The sequence below is a fragment of the Pseudorasbora parva genome, chromosome 11 (assembly GCF_024679245.1).
Source record: "Pseudorasbora parva isolate DD20220531a chromosome 11, ASM2467924v1, whole genome shotgun sequence".
In the NCBI taxonomy this organism is placed as follows: Eukaryota; Metazoa; Chordata; class Actinopteri; order Cypriniformes; family Gobionidae; genus Pseudorasbora; species Pseudorasbora parva.
The window spans coordinates 26,432-50,918 of NC_090182.1; the positions used below are offsets into that span (position 1 = coordinate 26,432).

Genomic DNA, 24,487 nt, shown 5'->3' on the forward strand with positions numbered 1-24,487 from the left:
TCAGGGATGATACTTTTGTTGGCTATACCTTTTCGAGGGAAGATAAGAAGGGGAGAAGGACTGGGAGGTAGGAATGGAGACTGGGGTAGTGGGTAGAGTGTGGGGTGTGGCAACGGGGGGACCGGGGTTCGAGACTAGCTTGGGAAGAGATTGGTTTTGCCGCAAAAAGATATGAGGAGCGGGGAGACGGATGATCAGAGGGGGTGAGGTTTTTTCGTTGGAGGACAGGGGGACCGGGGGTCAAGACCAGGGTGCAGGGAAAAGAGATAGTGCGGGTGGGGAGGTAGCAGAGGGGGACAGGTGACGGGGAGATGGTGGGAAAGTTTTTTAAACAAAGGGGGAGGGACTACGGATATGGAAAGGAGGGGAAACCGATAAGGGAGAGAGAGAGAGGAAAGTGAGTGGGACCCTGAGGATTGTGGGAAATAAACATTTTTTGGAGGAACCAGGACAGAGTAGGGTGGGGTGGGAGGTCAAGAGGGGGGAGCAGATAGAGGGGAGTTAGGGTATGTGTTCCCTTACGGTTGCATTTTACTGCGGTAGGTGTGATGTCTGTATAGGGTTTCATGTACTTTAGGGGTGATCATTGGTAGAAGCTTGGTGCTAAGGTACCCGCCAATGAGAGCCCCGGGTCACAGGCCTTTCTCGGGTAGCCCTGGATACCTTGCGGTGTTAACGAAGGGGCGACTTGGGAGGGTGGGTAGGTATCCAGCCTCTCTGGGTCCATTTGGACAGCACGCAGAGAAGGTGGCCTTGGGTTCAAGGGTCTTGAATGGTACCCAATCTTCTATCGATGACTAGCATTAGGGGATTTAGAATAAATGGTATGAGGTTGTTGGAGGGTGGTTGGGGGGGAGCACATTGTAGTTGTAATAAAAGGGTTGTTGGAGGGTGGCGGGGGTGGGGACCTTGTAGTTTTGGCAGTAAAATGGGGAAACATGTTTTTTGGAAAACAAGAAAAGGAAAAAGAGGAGGAACGGGTGGAAGGGGTCGGGGGATGGGGAAAGCTGGGTAATAAGAGGAGAACACACGCCTGGGACTGATCCACCTGGGGCGGGCCGCCTCAGAGGAGGGTGTATGGTGTTTAAAGAGCCGAAACACCCGAGGATCCTGAGGTACACCACTGAAGATGTGTTCATTTTGGGTAGGGGAAGGAGTATTTGGGGGAACGGGGGAGGGAGGGAGGGAGGGAGGGGGGGAGGGAGGAACAGGGAGTGGGAGGAAATGGGAAGGACAGGAATAGGGGGGACAGGCATAGCAGTCTATAACGGTATTTTAAAACTAATCTAAGGTAGGATTAGGAGGAAGGGAAGAGAGGGATATATATTTTTTCCTAGGGAAGGAGGATTAGGGGAAAGAGAGTAGGGGAAGGGGAAGGGGTTGGGGGAAGGTAGGAAGGAGGGGGAGGGGAAGGGATGTAAGAGGAAGGTTAATGGAGAAGGAAAGGGAAAATAAGAACCTGGAAATAGTAAGGAGAAGGGACTCATGGGAATGCGATGCTCGGCCAGGATTATCGAGCCATAACTCCTCGGGGTGTGGTTAGATTCGCTGGTGGAGAATAAATCAAGTTGTGGATTTCGTATTCCGGAGTTAGGGATAATGGTAGGGGGTGAGCAGCCTCATCAAAAACATGCGCCGGCCCGTGCACTTCTGCGTTCTTCCTACTCCAAACTGGATTAACCGATGAGGTTTTTCTGGGGGAAGGCGCGGCCTTTTTCAAAACCTAACCTAACCCTAACCCTAACCCATTCCCCTAACCCTAACCCTAACCCACCCCTAAACCTACCCAGACACCCCTGGCAATATCACCAGGGGGTCTACAGCCCTCTCATCATGCTAACCCCCACCACAAAACCCTACCTAAAACCTACCCCTCTTACCTGGTGTCCAGATGGGTCAACCCTCGACTCCGCACCCCGCGTGGATCCAGCCCGGCCTGGCGTACCCTCGTGGACGTAGCCCTGGACTCCTGCAAAAAACAGAGAAAAAAATGAAAAAATGATGAGTGGCTATATAAAATATAGTGTGGGTTAAATAACATAAATGGTTAATATAGTAAGTAAATAAATACATAAATAAATAAATAAATAAATAAATAAATAAATAAATAAACTTATGTGATGAAACATACTTACCCCTTATCTGGCTTATACAATAATAAAATAAAAAAGAATGAAATTTATTATGAAATATGCTTTACAAATAAAAACTAAATATAATGGCACTAGCAGGACACGGTAACGTGTTGGCTATCTTTGGACCTGGGTCGCCTTTAGTGGTCAGTAAAAGGCTGGACCGTGCACAACCATTTCAGGGACCTTAGGGTCCCTGATCTTGGATTTTTCATTCCCCTAACCCTAACGATTTTTATATAAACAAGAGGGCAAAAGTTTCTTCAATATCATACCATAGTCCCTAGTTAGTCAATTTGAGGAGAAATTAAAGCACCTGGACTGGAATTGATGTTCTGCTGTCTGGCGATATAGAAAAAGCATTTAATACTATGATGGTTAGAGTTAATAAGACTAAAAATGAATTTTATAAAAATGTATGTTACTCGAGTAAAATGAATCTGCCATGTTTGACCGAACATATCCGGAAGCTAATGAAGCAGAGAGAAAGGCTGCTCTAAAATCTAAATTACCCCATGATAAGAGAAAATTCCAGGATTTGCGAAACAAAGTAGTAAAGGAATTAAGACAAGCCAAAGCTTTTCTTTTTTTTTAAATTAAATTGATTAATGATTCTAAAGGAAATAGTAAATTAATTTGGAAAAATATTGATAAAATTACAAAGAAAGAGAATAAATCAGTTCAAAATTGGGTTATAAAGGACAGATCAAATTTAATAGAAAATAAAGAACAAATAGCTACAATTTTTAATTCATTCTTTTTAGATTCTGTACAGTGTCTGGCCAGAAAATTTGGTGATAGATCAGAAGTTCTAGAATATAAATAATGAAACTCCGGTTTTCACAATTGAAAGCGTTTCAGAGTCTACTGTAATGAAAATATTTGATCATTTAAAAGTATCTAGGTGTAAAGATGTCTATAATATTGATCCAAATTTTTTAAAAATGTATAAATCATCTTTTTGCAGACCTCTAACACACCTGAAAAATCTGTCAATAACAAACTCATATTTTCCATCTTGCTGGAAGGCGGCAGTAGTGACGCCTATGTTTAAAGCAGGTGATAGGACGCTTCCATCAAATTATAGACCCATAAGAATCCTTCCAATAGCATCGAAAATTGCAGAAAGGGTAGTTTGTGATCAATTAGTTTCTTTTTTAAATGAAAGTGAAGTGAATCTACACCCAATGCAATTTGGTTTTCGAAAGAATCATTCTACTGAAACGGCTACGTGTTTTTTTGTTAAACAAATTAGAAGTCAACTTGATAAAGGTGGTGTTGTTGGAGCTGTGTTTTTAGATCTTGCAAAGGCATTTTAAACAGTTAATCATAACTGTTTAATTTCCAAACTTCACAAATTTAATTTCTCTGCTTCTGCCTTGACTTGGATGAAATCTCCCTTAATTAATAGGATACAATGCACTAGAGTGGCTGGTAAATGCTCTGCTTTTGCTAACTGTACTACAGGAGTCCCTCAAGGGTCTATTTTAGGACCTATTTTATTTAGTATTTATATTAATGACCTCCCACAAGTATGTCCTGGTGTTAAAGTTATAATGTATGCAGATGACACTGTGCTTTTTACCAATGCAAGAACTAAAGAACTGGCTGCAAGCAAACTGAAATGTGCTATGTCAAAAGTATCAGACTGGCTAAATAAATCTTGCCTGTCTCTTAACCACTTCAGCTCTGCAGCACATTTTGCATTTTTTTGAGAATTTGGAATATCTGAATTTAAAAGAGCGCCCTACCCACATACATTGGAGTAAATTGATAAAAATTGTCTCATTTTACAGAAAATACTCTAAATTTTAACACAGTGGTGGAATCTTGCATATATTATATTGTATCTATTCACAATCTTATGATAAACATAGATATAAAATAAATATTTTGATTTTTTTTTAATTAATTAATTTTAAAAATCTTTATTTTTTTTATCATTTTGGGATCCAAGCTTTTTGGAAGTTTCTGTTGATTCTATAATTTGGCACTGAGCAGGGGAAAAAAGAATTTTCTTGATATCTCCTTGCAAATAAAAGTTATTGAGATTTATCCGACCAAAGTGTCTAACAACTCCTACTCATCTCCATTGACATAAACTGGCCACTAGGAAATCGAAAGAGAGGCTCCGCCTCTTCAACTTTGTAAAAGGAGATCTTGGGCTCTGATTGGTCTAGAATCATGATCCACATGTCTATAAAGAGCTGAGATTCTCAGCTTTTCTGTAGCATGATGCAATATGTGATGACATCATCAAAAATCGTGGCTAACACCGACAATCAAAACTAGCAATAATAAGAGTATTTGTCTGCATCACATGTTTTGATCTGGACATCGGTGACATTTTACAGTGTCATTTGGCCATACTTGCTCACAGACATGTAAAAATAGTCTCATTTTGAAGCAAACAACCTAAGGAACAAGCTGATATAGGGTTGAGGCTAGTAGCTTTACAACAAGTTTGTGATCTGAACAGGAATATGACTCATGTGTTTGCTTGTTCAAAGGAGTCATTTCCATCTTTGCGATTCTTTTGATAATACATTTACTGTAAATTATTGGATCGGTGAAATTAACTGCTCAGCGATATTCTTGAGGCCGATAGCTTTCATTTGATTTATGACTTGTGTATTTTAGGTGTGTTTGTGTGATAAAAATATGAAATTTTATATTATTTGCATGATTTTCTCAAGGGGTGGTCGTTGCGGGGGGGTCGAATTCAGACCTTATTATTTTCTTCTATGTAATATAAATGCAGAAGTTATTGGGTTATTAAGAAAGCTGAGGTTCTAATCTTTCAAATGATACCATATATGTCTAGTTTTGTGGTGCGCGAGTTATAGATTTTTAAAAAAGATTATGATGATGCAATTTTGGACCCACCGGTGGGTCCAAGAGGGGGTGCAGAGCTGAAGTGGTTAATGTAAGCGAGACGGTTAGCATGTATTTCACAGTGCGAAAACACAATACGGTGAATCCAGACATTGTGTTTAATGGTGAAGCAATTAAATCAGTGACACATTTCAAATATTTAGGAATAATAATTGACCAACACCTGTCTTTTAATAAGCAAGTAAGAAGAGTTATAAATAATGTTAAATTTCATTTAAATAATTTTAAAAGCATCAGGCACCAGCTGACTCAATCAGCTGCATTACTTTTTGTACATTCATTGATTCTGCCTCATTTGTCGTATTGTGTAACAACTTGGTCACAGGCAGGTGCGACTACACTTAAGCCTGTGTACTCTCTTCATAAACAAATCTTGAAAGTACTAGACAAAAAACCAAGGGATTATCATCATTGTACTATATTGAGAAAGTTTAATTTTTTACATTTTAATAACTTTGTATTCTATGCTGATGTATGCCTGATGTATAGAATTATCAATAATCTTGCTCCTCCTCCTCTTAGGGGATGCCTGACACATAACGGTAGTGCGAAGGACTAGAGCTTCTGTGAGGGGAGATTTGGTCCCACAGTTTAGAAAAACAGTCTTTGGTCAAAAAGCCTTTTCGGTCAGAGCAGTAAGGATATGGAATTCCTTACCCTTAGACATTAGAAGTATTGACAGCTTTAACATTTTTACAATTAAACTTAAGCGGTGGCTACTATTAGAACAAATTTTCAACCATTAATGACTGTTTGTAAATTCCTTGTTTTATAAATTGATCATGGATATGTAGGTTATTGTGATGTTGTATGTGTGTATGTTATTGTAAGTTATTTTATTTGTTTACCTGCCCAGGGACAGCAGATGTAAATTAGCTGTTAGCTAACTCTGGTGCAATTACTATTAATTGTGCATTGTCCCTGTAAAAATAAACAATAAAATAAATAAATAAATTTCCACTACATTCCAGAAAATACTGAAAAATTGATTTTGTCTATTGTGGTGTATGCAAGATTTATTCAAATAGTCTGAATGGAGTTATATTACCTTTATGACATTTCTACCTAAAGGAAATCTGCCCTTATATTGGACTATCAAAGCACATAGTTTTATAAATGTTCACATTGGTAATACTTTACTGACATAATGATTAATATCTGTTCACATGTTCCATAGTGTAACAATTGCTACAAAACATGTAAAAACGAATATGTACTTGTAAAGTAACTTATATCCAGAAGACTATCTATGGGGGGACCATCAAAATAAAATGTTACCGGGTTAATAAGTAAACTCTTTACTAACTAAGCAGTGAAGATGCCCAAAAGAACGTTGTACTTTGACAAACCAACAGATTTGCTGAGTCACTGAATACATAGAGGGTCCTGCAAGCCTGACAGTGAGACAAGAGACATGAGATAAGATTATTAAACTTCCTTGGTCTCATTGTACCTGATTTGGGTTATCTGAGTTGTGAAGCTATTTAAAAAAAAATGGAAATGACAAGGGATCCAAATGATGGGCGTTACAAAAGATTGCATGTAGACGTCTGCATTGATGGGTGCAGCCCTCGCCATGGGATATCAGAACTCATCAAGAACCTGCGGCCAGAATGGAACCCAGAAGATATTCAGATCAAGGCAAGTTCATTATCAAAATCATTTTAAAAAATACATTATTTTATATCAAATTATTTTGATTTAGTTTGTGTAGGTGTTTAGTATTTGCACCTAAATTGACTGCTCAGTCTAAAGGGCCATGCACTGGTAGATGATTATATATTATATACATTATTATATATTATATTCACAGTTTGAGCTACAGAAACACTACAGCTATGGGAAGACTCATTGTATAGCACTTTGAAGGGAAAGGGCACAAATTACACTGACTGAGCCCGTTTTCTTTTTCTTCTGTCACCTCAGGGAGTGATGAATGGGAAGATTGGGTAATTAGTTCACTAATGAGGTCAGGTGTGATGGGTCAGACTGATTTAAATCATACCTTTCTGTGCTTGTGGTTTGACCTTTGACCCTTTGGGTGTTTTTAATAGATCCCTGCGAGCAGATGTGGCAGTGTGCAGATTGTTGTTTACTCTGAGTTAAATGCTTTTGATCGAGCATCTGCAGAAAGTGTTTTGAATGGACACATAATACCTCTTTGACCTTATGGAATCTTGCCATCGTCACCTTTGGCTAGCTCAGTTGGGTTTTAAAAGACATATTTAGCAATAGCATTGCTTCATCTGGTTTCAGATGGGATTCTTGATGTATTTAATTAGATTTGATACCTGGACTTTGACCTTTCCAAAACCCTCCATTTCTTTCTTGCGATATGCAGTTTGGTGGTTTTTTTTCTTTTTCCAGATGGCCCTGTGTGGTGGTCCTTTGGTGTTGGTCAAGATCTGCATCAAATTAAATGTACAAAAGTCTCTTTATTTACATTTATGCGTTTGGCAGATGCTTTTATCCAAAGTGACTTGCATTGCATTCAAGGTACACAGTGTACATTTTGTCAGTTCTTGCTTTCCCTGGGAATTAAACTCATGAATTTGCCATTTCAAGCACCATGCTCTATTGTTTGAGCTTCAGGAAAGCTGTAAATTGCATCAAAACATGTTAAATGAGAGTAATTTGTCTACTTTATTTCAAATAACTTTTGTCAAAATAAAATATCAGCATATATGCATTTTCTTGGCATTTTCAAACAAGTGTCGGCTGTGTTTTATTAAAAAATGTGTTATATGTTGTATCGATTTTTAAGTATTGCAGTAACCAGGGGACTTTTGTCCAGTTTGTAAGCGATCATTCTGTGTAACCGGATCAAAAAGTCCTTCTGAAATCATATAAAAACAGTCTGTGACATCATCAAAAGGCATCATGTGATGCATTTACATTTATGCATTTAGCAGACGCTTTTATCCAAAGCGACTTACAACTCAGGAGAACAGGAAGCGATCCGTCAAGAAGAGGCAACGAAACACAAAAAGTGACCTAAATACCAAGATTTGTATAGCGCTCAGAGTAGCAAAAACCAGAAAACGGAAGAAGAAAGGAGAAATAGAGGGGTAAAGAGGGTTTTTTTAATGTATGATTAAGTGCTCGTGGAAGAGATGAGTTTTTACCCGTCTTTTGAATGAAGCGAGTGATTCTGTCGTGCGTATGGAGGATGGAAGATCGTTCCACCAACCAGGAACAATGAAAGAAAAAGTTCGAGAGAGGGATTTCATGCCTCTCTGTGATGGTACCACAAGCCTTTGCTCATTAGCTGAGCGAAGGCTTCTGGTGGGTGTGTAGACTCGTAGGAGTGAGTCGAAGTATGCGGGTGCTGAGCTTGTGGAAGATCCATGAGCAAGAGTCAGGGCTTTGAATTTGATCCGGGCAGCGAGTGGTAGCCAATGCAGAGAGATGAATAGAGGTGTGACATGAGCCATTTTGGGCTCATTGAATACAAGACGTGCCGCAGCGTTCTGGACCATTTGCAGCGGTTTGATTGCACAAGATGGAAGTCCAGCGAGAAGCGCATTGCAATAGTCAAGTACAGAAATTACCAGGGCTTGGACAAGAAGCTGTGTTGCATGCTCCATAAGGAACGGTCTGATTTTCCTGATGTTGTGCAATGCAAACCTGCATGACCGAGCTGTCTTTGAGATGTGGTCTTTGAAGGACAGCTGGTCATCAAAGATTACTCCAAGATTTCTGACCGACCCTGATGGAGTAATCAAAGATGAACCTAGCTGGATGGTAAAATCGTGTTGTATGGTGGGATTAGCAGGGAAAACAAGCAGCTCAGTCTTTGCTAGATTGAGCTGCAGGTGATGTTTTTTCATCCATGCCGAGATGTCCGCCAGACAGCTTGAGATTCATGCAGCTACTGTGGGATCATCTGGTTGAAATGAGAGGTAGAGCTGTGTGTCATCAGCATAGCAATGATCTGAGAGGCCATGTGCCTGAATAATGGGTCCCAATGATGTAGTGTAAATGGAGAAGAGGAGAGGTCCAAGCACTGAGCCCTGAGGAACCCCCGTGGTCAGTTGATGTGTTTTGGATACCTCTCCTCTCCAGGCAACCTTAAAAGACCTACCTGTGAGATAGGACTGAAACCAGTGGAGAGGAGTCCCTGTGATGCCCAGAGATGAGAGGGTGGACAGAATAATCTGATGATTCAGTGTCAAAGGCAGCAGATAGATCAAGGAGGATGAGGACTGATGATTAGGATGCAGCTTTAGCCAGCCGCAGGGCTTCAGTAACTGACAATAATGCCATCTCAGTTGAGTGGCCCTTTTTAAAGCCTGACTGGTTTACGTCCAGTTGATTAGACTGTGAGAGGAAAGATGAGACCTGGTTGAACACAACTCTTTCAAGTGTTTTCGCGATGAATGGTAGGAGAGAAACAGGTCTGTAGTTCTCTACAAGTGATGTGTCTAATGTGGGTTTTTTAAGCAGTGGGGTTACCCGAGCCTGCTCGAATGTGGTAGGGAAGATGCCGGTGGAGAGAGTGCTGGTAAGAGTGTAGGGGAGATGGCTTGTAGAAGATGTGAGGGGATCAATCAATCAACTTTATTTATATAGCGCTTTTACAATCACGATTGTGTCAAAGCAGCTTCACAGTGTCAAACAGGACAATACTGCAACAAAATTAGATTTGGCTGTACAGTCATACTGGAGAAAACAGTGATGTTATCAGCTTTTTTTAATTTATCATATGGCAACAATGTTGGCAGATCAATATTTAAGTTTATAGAATTAAATAAGACCTAATTCATACATTTTATTTGTATAATAAGTTGAATAACTTTAATCATATTTTTAGTGTCCCCAACTGAGCAAGCCAAGCCAAAGGCGACAGTGGCAAAGAACCAAAACTCCATCGGGGCATGATGGAGAAAAATAAACCTTGGGAGAAACCAGACTCAGTCGGGGTGCCAGTTCTCCTCTGGCCTATTAACACACCGTGTAAGATAATTATTCGGGCAACCTTACAGGTCAGAAATCATATTAGATTGGAATATTCATAATTTCAGGGTATCACGGAAGAGACAGATTTATTTGGAAATAAATGATGGGATGGGGCGTCGATTACACAAGAGTATGAATACATGAAAGATCGGAATTATTGCGCCGAAGACGGGTTTTGAGCATGTCGTGCCAGTGAGGCAAATTCAGAGGAGACACCATTTGACACGGCTCAGCAGACACTCCAGGATGAACTGGTCATGTCCAGGCAGGTCCACCATCCGATCCGGACAGGGCCCAGATCCGGGATAAACCTCGGGATAAACAGAGACAACATTAGCGTAGATGCCACTCTTTTTATGATGTATCGAGTACATCAGGTGTTATTGGAAGTGTTCCCGGTTCTGGCTGACCTAGTTAATGCAGCCTAACAATCAGTCAATTGAATTGAATAATGAAAGTTAAAAATGTTCTATGTGTATGCCATAGTAAAGAGATGTGTTTTTAGTCTAGATTTAAACTGACAGAGCGTGTCTGCTTCCCAAACAATGCTAGGAAGACTATTCCACAGTTTAGGAGCTAAATAGGAAAATGATCGACCGCCTGCAGTTGATTTAGATATTCTAGGTATGATCAACTGGCCAGAGTTTTGAGAGCGCAATAGACGTGATGGAGTATAATGCGTTAAGAGCTCACTTAAGTACCGGGGAGCTAAACTATTTAGTGCTTTGTAAGTAATAAGCAAGATTTTAAAATGTATGCAATGTTTAATAGGGAGCCAGTGCAATGTTGACAGAACTGGACTAATATGATCATACTTCCTGGTTCTAGTAAGAAGTCTAGCTGCTGCATTTTGGACCAGCTGGAGTGTGTTTATTAAGCAAGCAGGGCAACCACCCAGTAGAGCATTACAATAATCTAGCCTTGAGCTCATGAACGCATCGACTAACTGTTCAGCATTTTGCATTGAAAGCATGTGCCGTAATTTAGATATATTTTTAAGATGATAGAATGCAGTTTTACAGATGCTAGAAACGTGGCTTTCAAATGATCTAGAGGGCAGGTGGGATCTAGAGGGCAGGTAGTGGGATGGCTAGAGAGGAGAAGCTTAGATACTTCATCCTCAGTGAGTGTAGAGAAGGAGGAGAGAAGATGTTTGGCTGTGGATGTGGCTGATTTTAAATTGTGTGTGTGGAGGTGTGAACTGACTGCTGATGAGTGTTTTTTTCTGTGAAAAAAAATCGGCAAGATCGTATGCAGATAGAGAGGTGATGGAGGGGGACAGAGCAGAGAGTTGAAAGTTCAGAAAAGTGTGCGAGAGTCTGAGGTGCTGTTGATTTTTTTGGAAATATGAGGATTTAGCTGTATGGACGTCCTGTGAGAAGGAAATGAGCAGAGATTGATACTTACTCAGGTCAGATGGGTCGTTTGATTTGCGCCATTTTCTCTCTGCTGGCCTAAGTTTGGTCCGGTGTTCACGAAGAACATCAGATAACCAAGGGTTAGAGGGAGTAGCGCGAGCTGGCCTAGAAGACAGAGGGCAGATAGTATCTAGACAAGTGGTTAAAGTGGAACATAAAGTGTCTGTTGCAGTGTTGACATCCATAGAGGAGAATTGTGTGGGTGACGGAAGAGAGGATGACACAACGGAGGAGAGGTGAGAGGGAGAAAGAGAACACAGGTTTCTTCTGAAACTAACTAGTAGAGGAGGTGGAAGTGTATGAGTAGTAAGATGTAGATTAAATGTGATGAAGTAATGATCAGAGCAGTGTAAGGATTTGACCAAAGTGTTTTCTGTAGTGCTGTTGCGTATGTAGACGAAGTCAAGTTGGTTGCCAGATTTGTGTGTGTGTGAGGTAGTAAGGAGTTTGAGATCGAATGAGGATAGAAGGGAGTGAAAATCTGTAGCATATGGTTTGTCCAGGTGGATGTTGAAATCACCAAGGATTACAAGTGGGCTGCCATCCATGGCTGCCAAGGATTACAAGTGGGCTGGATAGCAGCACATCTAGTTCCTCAACAAATGTGCCCAATTGACCTGGAGGGCGGTAAATGACTACAAGATGGATTTTAACAGGAGCTGTAACTAATAGCATGGTATTCAAATGAGTTGTTATTACAGAGAGAGGTGTGGGTTGAGTATTTCCAATTGTTTGTGATAAGAAAACCTGTGCCTCCACCTCTGCCAGTGTGGCGAGGGGTGTGTGAGAAGGAGAAATTATGAGAGAGAGCAGCAGGAGTTGCTGAGTCTTCTGGACGGATCCAGGTCTCAGTCAAGGCCAAGATATTCAGATTGGAAAGAGTGGCAAAGGCTGGAATGAATTCAGCTTTGTTTAAAGCTGACTGACAGTTCCATAGACCCAGAGAAAAGGAGGGAGGAATATTAGTAGAGGAAGGAATAGGACGCAGATTAGCAGTGTTGCGCTGCCGTCTGCGTCTGATAGTGGAGCGTGGGTTAGAGATAGTGGGTATGTATTGAAAGCACATTGTGAGAAAAGAGAGAAGTAAAAAGAGGACAGAGACATAAATACTTACGTCCGTTCTCGGTGTTCGTTCTACGGTGGAGTCGATCGTAGGTAGAGTCGAAAGAAGATGTCTTTACACTCGTCGGTCTTCACACGAGGCGGCTGAACACGAGGGCTGAACGCTCCCGCTGACGCTACCGCGACAGCGCTGACACGCTTATTAAATACACACTGAACACTACTTGAGTGAGAACAGGTGTGGACGCTTTTATAATTATCCCAAAGATTAATCACCGCAACAGACTCCCAAGGTTTATTTTTCTCCATCATGCCCTGATGGAGTTTTGGTTCCTTGCCACTGTCGCCTTTGGCTTGGCTTGCTCAGTTGGGGACACTAAAATTATGATTAAAGTTATTCAACTAATTATACAAATAAAATTTATGAATTAGGTTTTATTTAATTCTATAAACTATAATACTGATATGCCAACATTGTCGCTATATGATAAATTAAAATAAGCTAATAACATTACTGTTTTCTCCAGAACGACTGTACAGCCAAATCTAATTCTGCTGCAGTATTGTCCTGTTTGACACTGTGAAGCTGCTTTAACACAATCGTGATTGTAAAAGCGCTATATAAATAAAGTTGATTGATTGAATGACTCAAATCAACATTCTTATGCTGCAGAAAAGTGGTTTCATTGCTCTTAAATATTTGATAATTCCACCTTTTCATGGTGTGGTTGTCATGTAACAACTTAAGAAAAAAGCGGGGCATAAACTAGAAATACATGAACTAACTGAAAACATACCAAAGCGGTGACACAGGGAAACCGGGAGATGTAGACGTCACAAAGATTTGACCAAGACTGATAAAGACAGGGAGCTTATAAAGGGAAGAATCAAGAGGGAACAGGTGGGAGAAATCAAACACTAATCAGATAACAAGGGGGAGGGGTCAGACAATGACAAGAGCACATGCTCAAATTAACAAAACATATGTGCACACAAGACAGGACAGGCATGTGACAGTGGGGGCCTAAGTTACGAAACCACTTATCATTCAGTGAAATGGCAAACAACACTTAAATTATTAGATTGTTTTGAAAAATAGGTAGATGTTGTGATCAATTGTAAATAACCTCACTGGTCAAGCTTACTGTTTGATATAGGTGGTTAATGGCCTGTAATATAAGCTGAAGAAGTTTCATCATTCAGGGTAATTCTAACATCTTTAGCGATAAATAAGAATGTTACTACAGACAAATATGTGCTAAACCTCATAAATATGAATATTTCAATATTAATGGAATCAGTTTGGGTCATCTGTAGCTCAACAAGCTCTGGCAAACAGCACTAATTTTGACTCATGAGTCCGGAACATATTGTTCCAGAATGTGATGTGGTGTTAGAGGAACTTCAACATATTTTGTTGACATACTTTATGATTGTCGAGGCATCTTTCTCCCTGTCTACGTCATTCAGCTGCAATGTTAAGCAGCACAACTCTTTTAATGTTAACCTGAGCACAAGATCATTATATGAGAATGATTTCTTAAAGAGCATGTGACACTGAAGATTGGAGTAACGATGGTGAACATTAAGGTTTTACATTAGGGAATAAATTACATTTTGAAATGGATTACATTTTTTTATTTGTAATATTTCACAATATAACTATTTTTACTGTATTTTTAATTAAATAAATGCAGCCTTGGTGAGCAGAAGAGACTTCTTTTAAAACAGTAATAATTGAACCTGCCCAATCTCTTCCATCTCAGATAGGGGTACCCGGATTTAGAGAATCAGGCAGATAGGGATCTATTCATCAACTATTTTATTTTTATTTTTTAAATTCTCTTTACAACTGTTTTAATTATCCTTGTTTTTATTAATTCTTAGACATGGTATTCCTATTTCTCATGCATATCTACTTAAACTCCAAGACCATTTTTTGGGGGATTTCCACCTGGATTGGCCTACCCAAATTGAAAAGCCTCCCATACACACATACAGTGTTCTGAGTTCAAAATACTATTTTCTAGAATTTAGAAATTTGGAAACAGCCCAAACTGTCAGCAGGGTCCTAGAGCACACAGGGCCTGAGTAACACACTTTCAAAAAGGAATTTATTAAAAAAAGATAAAAAGCAAAAAATTATTGTTATTTATTTATTATTTAAAAAGGGGGGGGGGTTATAACAGCTTAGACTTTGTTTATTACTTTTAGCAGTGTTTTATGTAACTCCAAAGGGTTTCCTGTAAAATGACAGCAACATGTTGAACCTAGACCACTGTATGGGAGGCTTTCCAATTTGTGTCATTAGAGTCCTAATGGGTTGTTATCATAGCTATCAAAATCCAGTGTTCTGTATTTTCCGTACGTGAGTATTTGTTGTAGCTGGCTATAAAAAAATAAATAAAAATAAAAAAGTTGTGTACTGTGCTAATTAATTGAGATTTCTTACAGCTCTTACAGGTTGTTGGCCTTGTTTGTTTCGTTGCTTCTATTGCTCTCCCCTTTTTTGTACGTCGCTTTGGATAAAATCGTCTGCTAAATGATTAAATCTAAATGTAAATGTAAAATGTGTCAGCCAAATCCAGGCGGAAATGGTATCAGAGTAATTTAGTGTAAATACATTACTTTGTCTAAAACAAATGCCAACGTGATGTATATCTCCAGAAAGAAGAGACTCTAGGCTTTCAAATGGTACCACATATGACATCAGAGCTCCACAAACATTTAAAATTAAAAGTATATACATGACAATGTCATTTCTGACCCTGTACAGGGTCCATGGAGTTTAGGTGGTTATGTTATCACTATTTTAATTCATTTCTATGTAAATCAGTTTGAATTGCCATTGTGTTTGAAATGTGCCATACCAATAGACTTGCCTTGGCTTGCCTAATGTTTCCAAACTTTTTGCTGGTACTTTATGTCCTTAAATAAACAAAAAATAATCTTAGATAACTGATATACATTAATGATTAATAAATGCATATTAGCTTTATATTTCCATTGCCTTTTATCACAATTTAATTGCATGGTGTTCACTACAATTTACAAATGTGTAGCTCCCTCTCTAAAAAAGACCAAGACAAAATTAATAAGTAATAATAGTAAAATGTATTTATTGCATCAGTCAGAGGGTTAGAACAAAAGTTAAAATATAGCCATGCATTCCAGTCACAGGGTTCAAACCGATCACAGTCCAAAATGACCAGTTTTCCACAGGCTGAAAAGAAGTTTGAAGCATGATGTGTTAGTTCCTAAGTGTGGATGGATGGATGGATGGATAGATGGATAGATTTTGTGTCAATATGCTTAATTTTGGGGTAAAATCATACTATATATATACACCAAAATTCAGCATAATATATATATATATATATCAAATATATACAAAATCTCATATCAAACGGTGATATCATCAGCTCATATCAAACGGTGATGTCATCAGCTCATATCAAACGGTGATGTCATCAGCTCATATCAAACGGTGATGTCATCAGCTCATATCAAACGCTGATGTCATCGGCTCATATCAAACGGTGATGTCATCAGCTCATATCAAACGATGATGTCATCGGCTCATATAAATCGGTGATGTCATCGGCTCATTTCAAACGGTGATGTCATCAGCTCATATCAAACGGTGATGTCATCAGCTCATATCAAACGGTGATGTCATCAGCTCATATCAATCGGTGATGTCATCGGCTCATTTCAAACGGTGATGTCATCAGCTCATATCAAACGCTGATGTCATCGGCTCATATCAAACGCTGATGTCATCAGCTCATATCAAACGATGATGTCATCGGCTCATATAAATCGGTGATGTCATCGGCTCATTTCAAACGGTGATGTCATCAGCTCATATCAAACGGTGATGTCATCAGCTCATATCAAACGGTGATGTCATCAGCTCATATCAATCGGTGATGTCATCGGCTCATTTCAAACGGTGATGTCATCAGCTCATATCAAACGCTGATGTCATCGGCTCATATCAAACGCTGATGTCATCAGCTCATATCAAACGATGATGTCATCGGCTCATATAAATCGGTGATGTCATCGGCTCATTTCAAACGGTGATGTCATCAGCTCATATCAAACGGTGATGTCATCAGCTCATATCAAACGGTGATGTCATCAGCTCATATCAATCGGTGATGTCATCGGCTCATTTCAAACGGTGATGTCATCAGCTCATATCAAATGGTGATATCATCAGCTCATATCAAACGGTGATGTCATCAGCTCATACCAAACGGTGATGTCATCAGCTCATACCAAACGGTGATATCATCAGCTCATACCAAACGGTGATGTCATCAGCTCATATCAAAGGGTGATGTTATCAAACGGTGATGTCATCAGCTCATATCAAACGGTGATGTCATTAGTTCATATCAAACGGTTATGTCATTAGTTCATATCAAACGGTTATGTCATCAGTTCATATCAAACGGTGATATCATCAGCTCATATCAAACGATGATGTCATCGGCTCATATCAAACGCTGATGTCATCGGCTCATTTCAAATGGTGATGTCATCAGCTCATATCAAACGGTGATGTCATCAGTTCATATCAAACGGTGATGTCATCAGTTCATATCAAAAGGTGATGTCATCAGTTCATATCAAAAGGTGATGTCATCAGCTCATATCAAACGGTGATGTCATCAGTTCATATCAAAAGGTGATGTCATCAGCTCATATCAAACGGTGATGTCATCAGCTCATACCAAACGGTGATTTCATCAGCTCATATCAAACGGTGATGTTATCAGCTCATATCAAATGGTGATGTCATCAGCTCATACCAAACGGTGATTTCATCAGCTCATATCAAACGGTGATGTTATCAAACGGTGATGTCATCAGCTCATATCAAACGGTGATGTCATCAGCTCATATCAAAAGGTGATGTCATCAGTTCATATCAAAAGGTGATGTCATCAGCTCATATCAAACGGTGATGTCATCAGTTCATATCAAAAGGTGATGTCATCAGTTCATATCAAAAGGTGATGTCATCAGCTCATATCAAACGGTGATGTCATCAGCTCATTTCAAACGGTGATGTCATCAGCTCATATCAAAAGGTGATGTCATCAGCTCATACCAAACGGTGATTTCATCAGCTCATATCAAATGGTGATGTTATCAAACGGTGATGTCATCAGCTCATATCAAACGGTGATGTCATCAGTTCATATCAAACGGTTATGTCATCAGTTCATATCAAACGGTGATGTCATCAGCTCATATCAAACGATGATGTCATCAGCTCATATCAAACGATGATGTCATCAGCTCATATCAAGCGGTGATGTCATCAGTTCATATCAAACGGTGATGTCATCAGCTCATATCAAACGATGATGTCATCGGCTCATATAAATCGGTGATGTCATCAGTTCAGCTACAGATTCGGTATCAAAACCCAAGATACATTAAATTATACTAATATCACGATCCACTAATGTGAGTGCCTGCGATTACCACCTAACCCTAACCCCGGACTGTCACTTCATCAAGGACTAAATTTCCCATAACTCTCTGCCCAATCTCATCATCCCTGATTACATCCACCCAATATAAGCCTGGTTATCTCATTCATTCCTTCATTGCTAAGTCTAGTGTAATACTGCAATTCTGAGCGTTCTTCCCGGTTTCATCTCTTTCGGCTTTAGCCTTTGTTGCCTGTTCCGTGTATTGCCTGTTTGCATGTCTCTCCTGACTTGTTTGTCTGATTGGACTGATTACCTGTTATGACCTCTTGCCTGTTTGTTGACTATGAGTGTGGATTAGCCTTCAATAAAGCTGCGTTTGGATCTCTAACCCAAAGCCTCGGAGCAGTCCAGTCACAACTATCAATTTCCCAAAAACTCCAAAAGCTTGGGAATTCAAGTGATTGCTTTGTCAACATAATTTGGGAACTGGAATTTAATTTGTATTACTGTTACTGTACAGGTTTTTAATTTAATTTGCATTACTATTACTGTTTTTTTAATGAACCTAGGCTTTCACTGAGGGCATCACCAACCAATTAATGGGTTGCTATGTGGGCTCCATGTCAGAAGATCCTGTTTTACTCGTGAGGATTTATGGGCAGAGGACTGAGCTTTTTCTGGACCGAGATAAAGAAATGGAGATGTTCCAGGTGCTACACAAACATGGCTGTGGCCCAGAACTCTACTGCAGCTTCACCAATGGCATCTGCTATGAGTTTGTCAGAGGAGTTGTGCTGGACGACACACTGCTGAGACAGCCTTCTGTTTACAGGTCAGCCATGAATTGAGGATCATTGACCCAGACTCGGGAACTCTGAGAATATATTTAATTGTATCCCTGCTAAAGTTACAAGCTGTTATGCCACAATATGGAAGACTCTGGGTAGTTTTGGCTACCTAAAATACCTTAGCTGGTGTGTTTTTATTTTTATTTTTTATTGCTACTTCATTTTCTCAATATGATCAACTGAAATTACACTTTTTATTAACTCTAGATTGATTGCAACAGAAATGGGAAAAATCCATTCCATAAAATCAGGAGAAATTGGGAAAAGTTCACCTGTGACACCAGTTTTGTGGTCTAGATTGTCCCAGTTCCTGAACCTGGTCCAGAGTTCTGATGTTTCTAAACCGCAGAGGTAATATTATATCAGTGTTATAAAACACACATTTCGCTGATTAATATATTCTTATTTGAAAGGACATCATTTTAAATACACTTCACAGAACAAGCAGTTAGGAAAATGTATGGATGGTTAATATCAATGTTGATGTTAAACTACACATTGTCTCACATTGTTACATCTTCACAAAATCTTTCAAAGCAGAATTACATTGTTATATTCTCAGAACACATCTTCATGAAATTAGCAGGAGTTAAACTACACTGAACAAAATTATAAATGCAACACATCTTTCATGAGCTGAACTCAAAGATCTGAGACTTTTTCTATGTACACAAAAAGGCCATTTTATTACAAATATTGTTCACACATCTGCCTAAAGCCTTATTCGGAGGGTAATTGTTTCTCATGTGGATGTCCGTAAAAATAAATATGCATGCCACATCAGTGATAACTCGTGCATTTGGATGGTGATTTATTCCCGGTGGAGGAGCGAGTTCTGTGATCCTGTGCCCCTGGAAACCCAGCTCACGGGGTCAGTCGAATTATTATATTAATATATCTGCTCTGAAAATGTCATATGCTTGATATGATAAGAATAAATGCATGTTTAATTTAATTATTATTTAATTATTTAATTCTGTTTAAAAATAGTAAGATATATAGACTCGCATAATAGTACAAATCTTTTTCTGTCTTACATTTCATCTCAAAATAATGTCATTTTATTCCACATGGAAATGAGTGAAAATAAGTTAATACAGCTTCATACTTACATGAGGTAAACATAATGCTGCTTGGTCATTTTAACATATATAATCGATGCTGTAATAACGGCCCATTTCAAATGTTTATGTGCTTTTCTTCTTTTTTATTTTTTGAGTGGGGATGAAATATAGGGCTCTTGTAAATAATTGCCAGCATTTCAGTATAAGGCGAGATCCAAATACATCCAAATGACAGCGAAGTGCAACTGTACGGTGCTCTGCATGGGTCAAAGGATATAAACAGTGAATTTTGAAGTGATATATTCTTGAAAAGATGGGGATTCGGACGGCAATTAAATGACCACACGACCTTGGTGTTTGTCTAAAAACAGCAGGTAATTCGGCCGGGGATTTTTACGCAGGTGGTGGGAAAAAATCACTGATATTCTGGATTCGGACGGCAATAGCATCACTGACTAGCCCTTGTAAATGATGAAAATACCTTACGACCCCACAAGAAACGATAACCGTCCGCATAGGGCTTAAATCTGTGTTAGTGTTACAGAGTTCATTTGAAAAGAAATGGGGAAAAAAGGGAACATTACATCCAGAATAGAGCTGCATCAATATATTAAAATGTTCACACTTGTGTTGTTTAGGTCCAGTGCCCATGTGGAAGCACCTAACCTAAAAATCATCATCAAAGAGATGGAGGAACTGAAAAGTGTTCTTACCCACATCAACTCCCCAGTAGTGCTGTGTCATAATGATCTCCTGACTAAAAATGTCATCTATAACCAAGAAGAAGGTGACCTAACATTATTATTATAAGTGCTGTTTTAATTAAGCTTTTTGAAATTTGATCATACAATCCATTTATATTAAACAGTCTCCACCACTGACTTGAAAAGCCTGTTCAGACCTCTTCCATATAAATGTAAACTAAATGCTACTGGTCTGAAAAATTATAAACTATATAGAAAGTTACCATGTGTCGGCATAATAATGTTTCAGTCCTAACTCACGAGGTGCATGTCCTGCGTACACTGCTGCCGTGCAGAGAGAGTAACGGCGCTGTGGTTGAGACATTCACAGACATACAGAAGAGTCATCTGTGACACAGACTTACAGCAAAGGTTAGAGATGTGGGAGTATTTAAGCTCCGTGGCTGAAGAAAACAAGTCGAGGACATGCTCTGCCAGGCATTATGCAAGATTATTGTTTGAAAGATTATTTATCAATATCTTGCACTATATAGAGCTCCATAACTGAAGTTAAATTTTAATTTGTGCATGATATACTGTATGTAAATAATATGTATATCAGATATGTCAGGTGTATTTTACTGTAGTGATCTAATTTAAACATTATTGAAACGTCATCCTCAACAAACCCGTCTCCGGCATAATGACTGCGATCTTTTCAATAGTCTGCTCTGAAATGATTTCTGACCTGTGCGGTGTCCAGAATAATAATCCTCCTCTGTGTGTTAATAGGCCAGAGGAGAACTGAGTCTGGTTTCTCTAAGGTTTATTTTTCTCCATCATGCCCTGATGGAGTTTCGGTTCCTTTGGTCGCCTTTGGCTTGGCTTGCTCAGTTGGGGACACTAAAATAAGCTGATAACATCACTTTTTTTCCTCCAGAACGACTGTACAGCCGAATCAAAATTTGCTGCAATATTTTCCTGTTTAACACTGAAGCTGCTTCCTCTGATCGTCATTGTAAAAGCGCTATATAAATAAAGCTGACTTGACATTATATACTGTATAATTATGACACTCATTAGCATATTGTATTTCATTAAGTTGCCTCTGGTATTGTATTCCATAGGCTCATAATAACTAAACTGTATTTTTTTTCTGATTGTAGGCATAGTCAAATTCATTGATTATGAATATGCTGATTTTAATTACCAAGCGTACGATATTGGAAACCATTTCAATGAATTTGCAGGTAAATATAATAATAATCATAAATATAACATAAAATAAAAATGTAACGATAACATTTAAATATGACGTTTACTACCGTCTAAAACACTAGTTGATCATTTGTCTTTGAATTTTATTTTGAGGTATCGATAATGTTGACTCCAGCCTGTACCCGAGTTTCAAGCTTCAGTTTGATTGGCTCACTGCATATCTGGAGAGCTTCAAGTCCTGCAACGATGCGCATTCAGCTGTGACCAAGGAAGAAGTCCTGCAACTCTATGTACAAGTCTGCAAGTTCTCCCTGGTGAGTATTATTGAAAGGCAGGTCATTTTCACGAGGGAGATAATATTGTTGCCGTGGTTATCGATGATCTGATGTGAGAATCCCTCATATTGTCCCCAGGTGGCTCATTTGTTCTGGTGTCTATGGGCTCTGCTGCAGGCGAAACATTCCACGATTGACTTTGACTTCAACAGGTACGTTACCTTCCTAAATCAAGGTCTTTGTACTGTTCTGATACAAGCCATTTTGATTTTTAACTTTGACAAAAAATAGTAAGTATACATATCCAAATGCACAACAAAACCAAATGCACTCACTAATAATGTCTGATTCCAATGTCCCCTACAATAGGGAATACACAGAGATATACAGCCATCTAGTGGTTACGCTATAGCATTACCGATGATAAATGGTGCATTATTTTGTCCATATTTATTTCTGTTTCTTCTGGTCCCCTCTGAACCACATTTCAAGACTTTTAAGTTCTATTGCTAGTAGCATTATTAGTAATCTTCACTGACTTTGTCCACAAAACTTTGTCCTCTAAAGAAATCACTTTCCATGTTTCGCTCTCTCAATCTTTCTAAGGTATGCCATGGCTCGATTCAACTACTACTTTGAGAAAAAGCAGGAGTTCTTTGGGATGAGACTTCCATAATTCCTCCAGCAGCTACAGATGTATAGGACTGCCGGTTCACAGACGTGTTTGCCCTTCTCTTTAAGTGCTGATAATGATCAAGACCTTTAGACTGAGATGTAATAAAATCGAATCCAAATAACCCAATAGATGAGTGGTTCCCAAACCTGTTCGTGCAGCTCCTTCGCAACATGTCTCTTTTGTCTGATGTCGTGGAAAAAAGAAACTTTAATAATTATCATAGTGAGGCTAGAATTGAAAAACAATCAAGACGTGTTTAAAAGCTTTTATTCTTGAAGGCCATGCATAAATACTCCAGTCAGGAAAGCCTCACACTCGTTCTTTTATCCTCTCATTTCAGTAGGTGAGGACTTCTGATCAATAACACAAGACACAATCATAACTCTTGGTATTATCTGCAGCTGTCACACCTTCAGTGAAAACACAACTTTCTGTGAACATGTTCAAGGCTACAGAAAAACAATAGTTCAAATAAACAAATGGGTTTACTATAGAAAACCACTGCTAGATATTAGAGGAAATAACCTTTATATTCTGTAAACCTCTCGTACAGAAGTGATGCAAAGTCCGATTCAAAGTGTGACAGTTCAGCTCAATGATCCGGTTCAAAAAGCCGCTTCATGGTTTCCTGACGTCATCATGCAATGATGCCTCTGTGCATTTCTTTATTGCTTTTTTTTGCATTTCTCAGTGTCATGTTATATCAGAAATCATTCAAATAAAGTAACATTTGTCAATGTATATTGAAACAATAAAGTTATTTGCATGAGTGCATTTGCTGATTATTGCCTTTCATTGACGGAAGTTAATAGTTTGTGTTCATTTATCCTTCACGTCGGATTGGACTGAACATTGCACAGCTACAGCACACATCACAGGCACCGATCAACAAACACGGATCTGTTCATGTCTAAAGTATACCATAGAACAAGTAAACAACTCCTTATAAACTCCTTGATTTAAAACAGAATCTGAACATGCAAACCCATAGTAAAAAAACATTTGTTTTCAAGTTTTAATAAAATGAAGGCCTATATTATAAAACAAGTTCACTTAAATTAACGGTGTGCAGATCCTTTATGTCTGATACGAGTGAGCTCATGTCTCAAGTAGCCTATATAGAAAGAATAAACCAGTCTTATAAATTTTGCTTACTTTAAAAATATAATCTGCATACACAATAAACTACAGTAAAATGTATTTAAATCTCTCGACAGAATTTTGCAGGTTTTAATAAAATGTTATTTTAATAGAAGTAGTCATAGGGTTAGGGGTTTGCAGTCGTGCTACCTCAGCTTTTGCGTCATCAACCCGGAACTAAAGTTTGATTAGTGAACCGACTCAAAAGACTGATTTGTTCAAGAACCTTACATCACTAATAGACAGTGCCTTGTAAAAAAAATATTCACATCTTTTCACATTTTGCTATGCTACAGCTTTATACTAGTGATGGGAGAAACAAAGCCTTTCAAAGCTCCTAACCAATCGACCCGATCTGAGTAAATCTGCAGGATCATTGCCCCAGCCGCGAACCATTCAAACAACCCTACATACGTAATGAAGCCTCATTTACTGAGATCACGTGATTATTGACGTTTGATACACACATAGAACCAGATTCGATACATATTCGATTCTTCCCTACTAAAAAAGAAAAAAGAACTCATAAAAGAGTCCCAGGATGAGCTAACCCTTCCGGCGAGATTCTGGAGTGTGCCTACGATGGACGCTCACCATCCCATGATTTGTGAATAACAGAAGCGACACATGATAATGAAAACATGACGGATGTAGTACGTCC

General features: G+C 38.9%; 1 protein-coding gene across 1 annotated transcript; it reads left to right on the top strand.

Annotated features, from left to right (window-relative positions):
- Positions 1-6,374: 6,374 nt before the first annotated feature.
- Positions 6,375-23,460, top strand: zgc:113516 (uncharacterized protein LOC541449 homolog). Its single transcript, XM_067456733.1, has 8 exons — positions 6,375-6,668; positions 18,492-18,754; positions 18,978-19,121; positions 20,473-20,621; positions 21,684-21,767; positions 21,889-22,049; positions 22,149-22,222; positions 22,617-23,460. Exons 1-8 carry the CDS (start codon positions 6,522-6,524, stop codon positions 22,684-22,686), a joined length of 1,092 nt encoding a protein of 363 aa, XP_067312834.1. The 5' UTR covers positions 6,375-6,521; the 3' UTR covers positions 22,687-23,460.
- Positions 23,461-24,487: the final 1,027 nt, after the last annotated feature.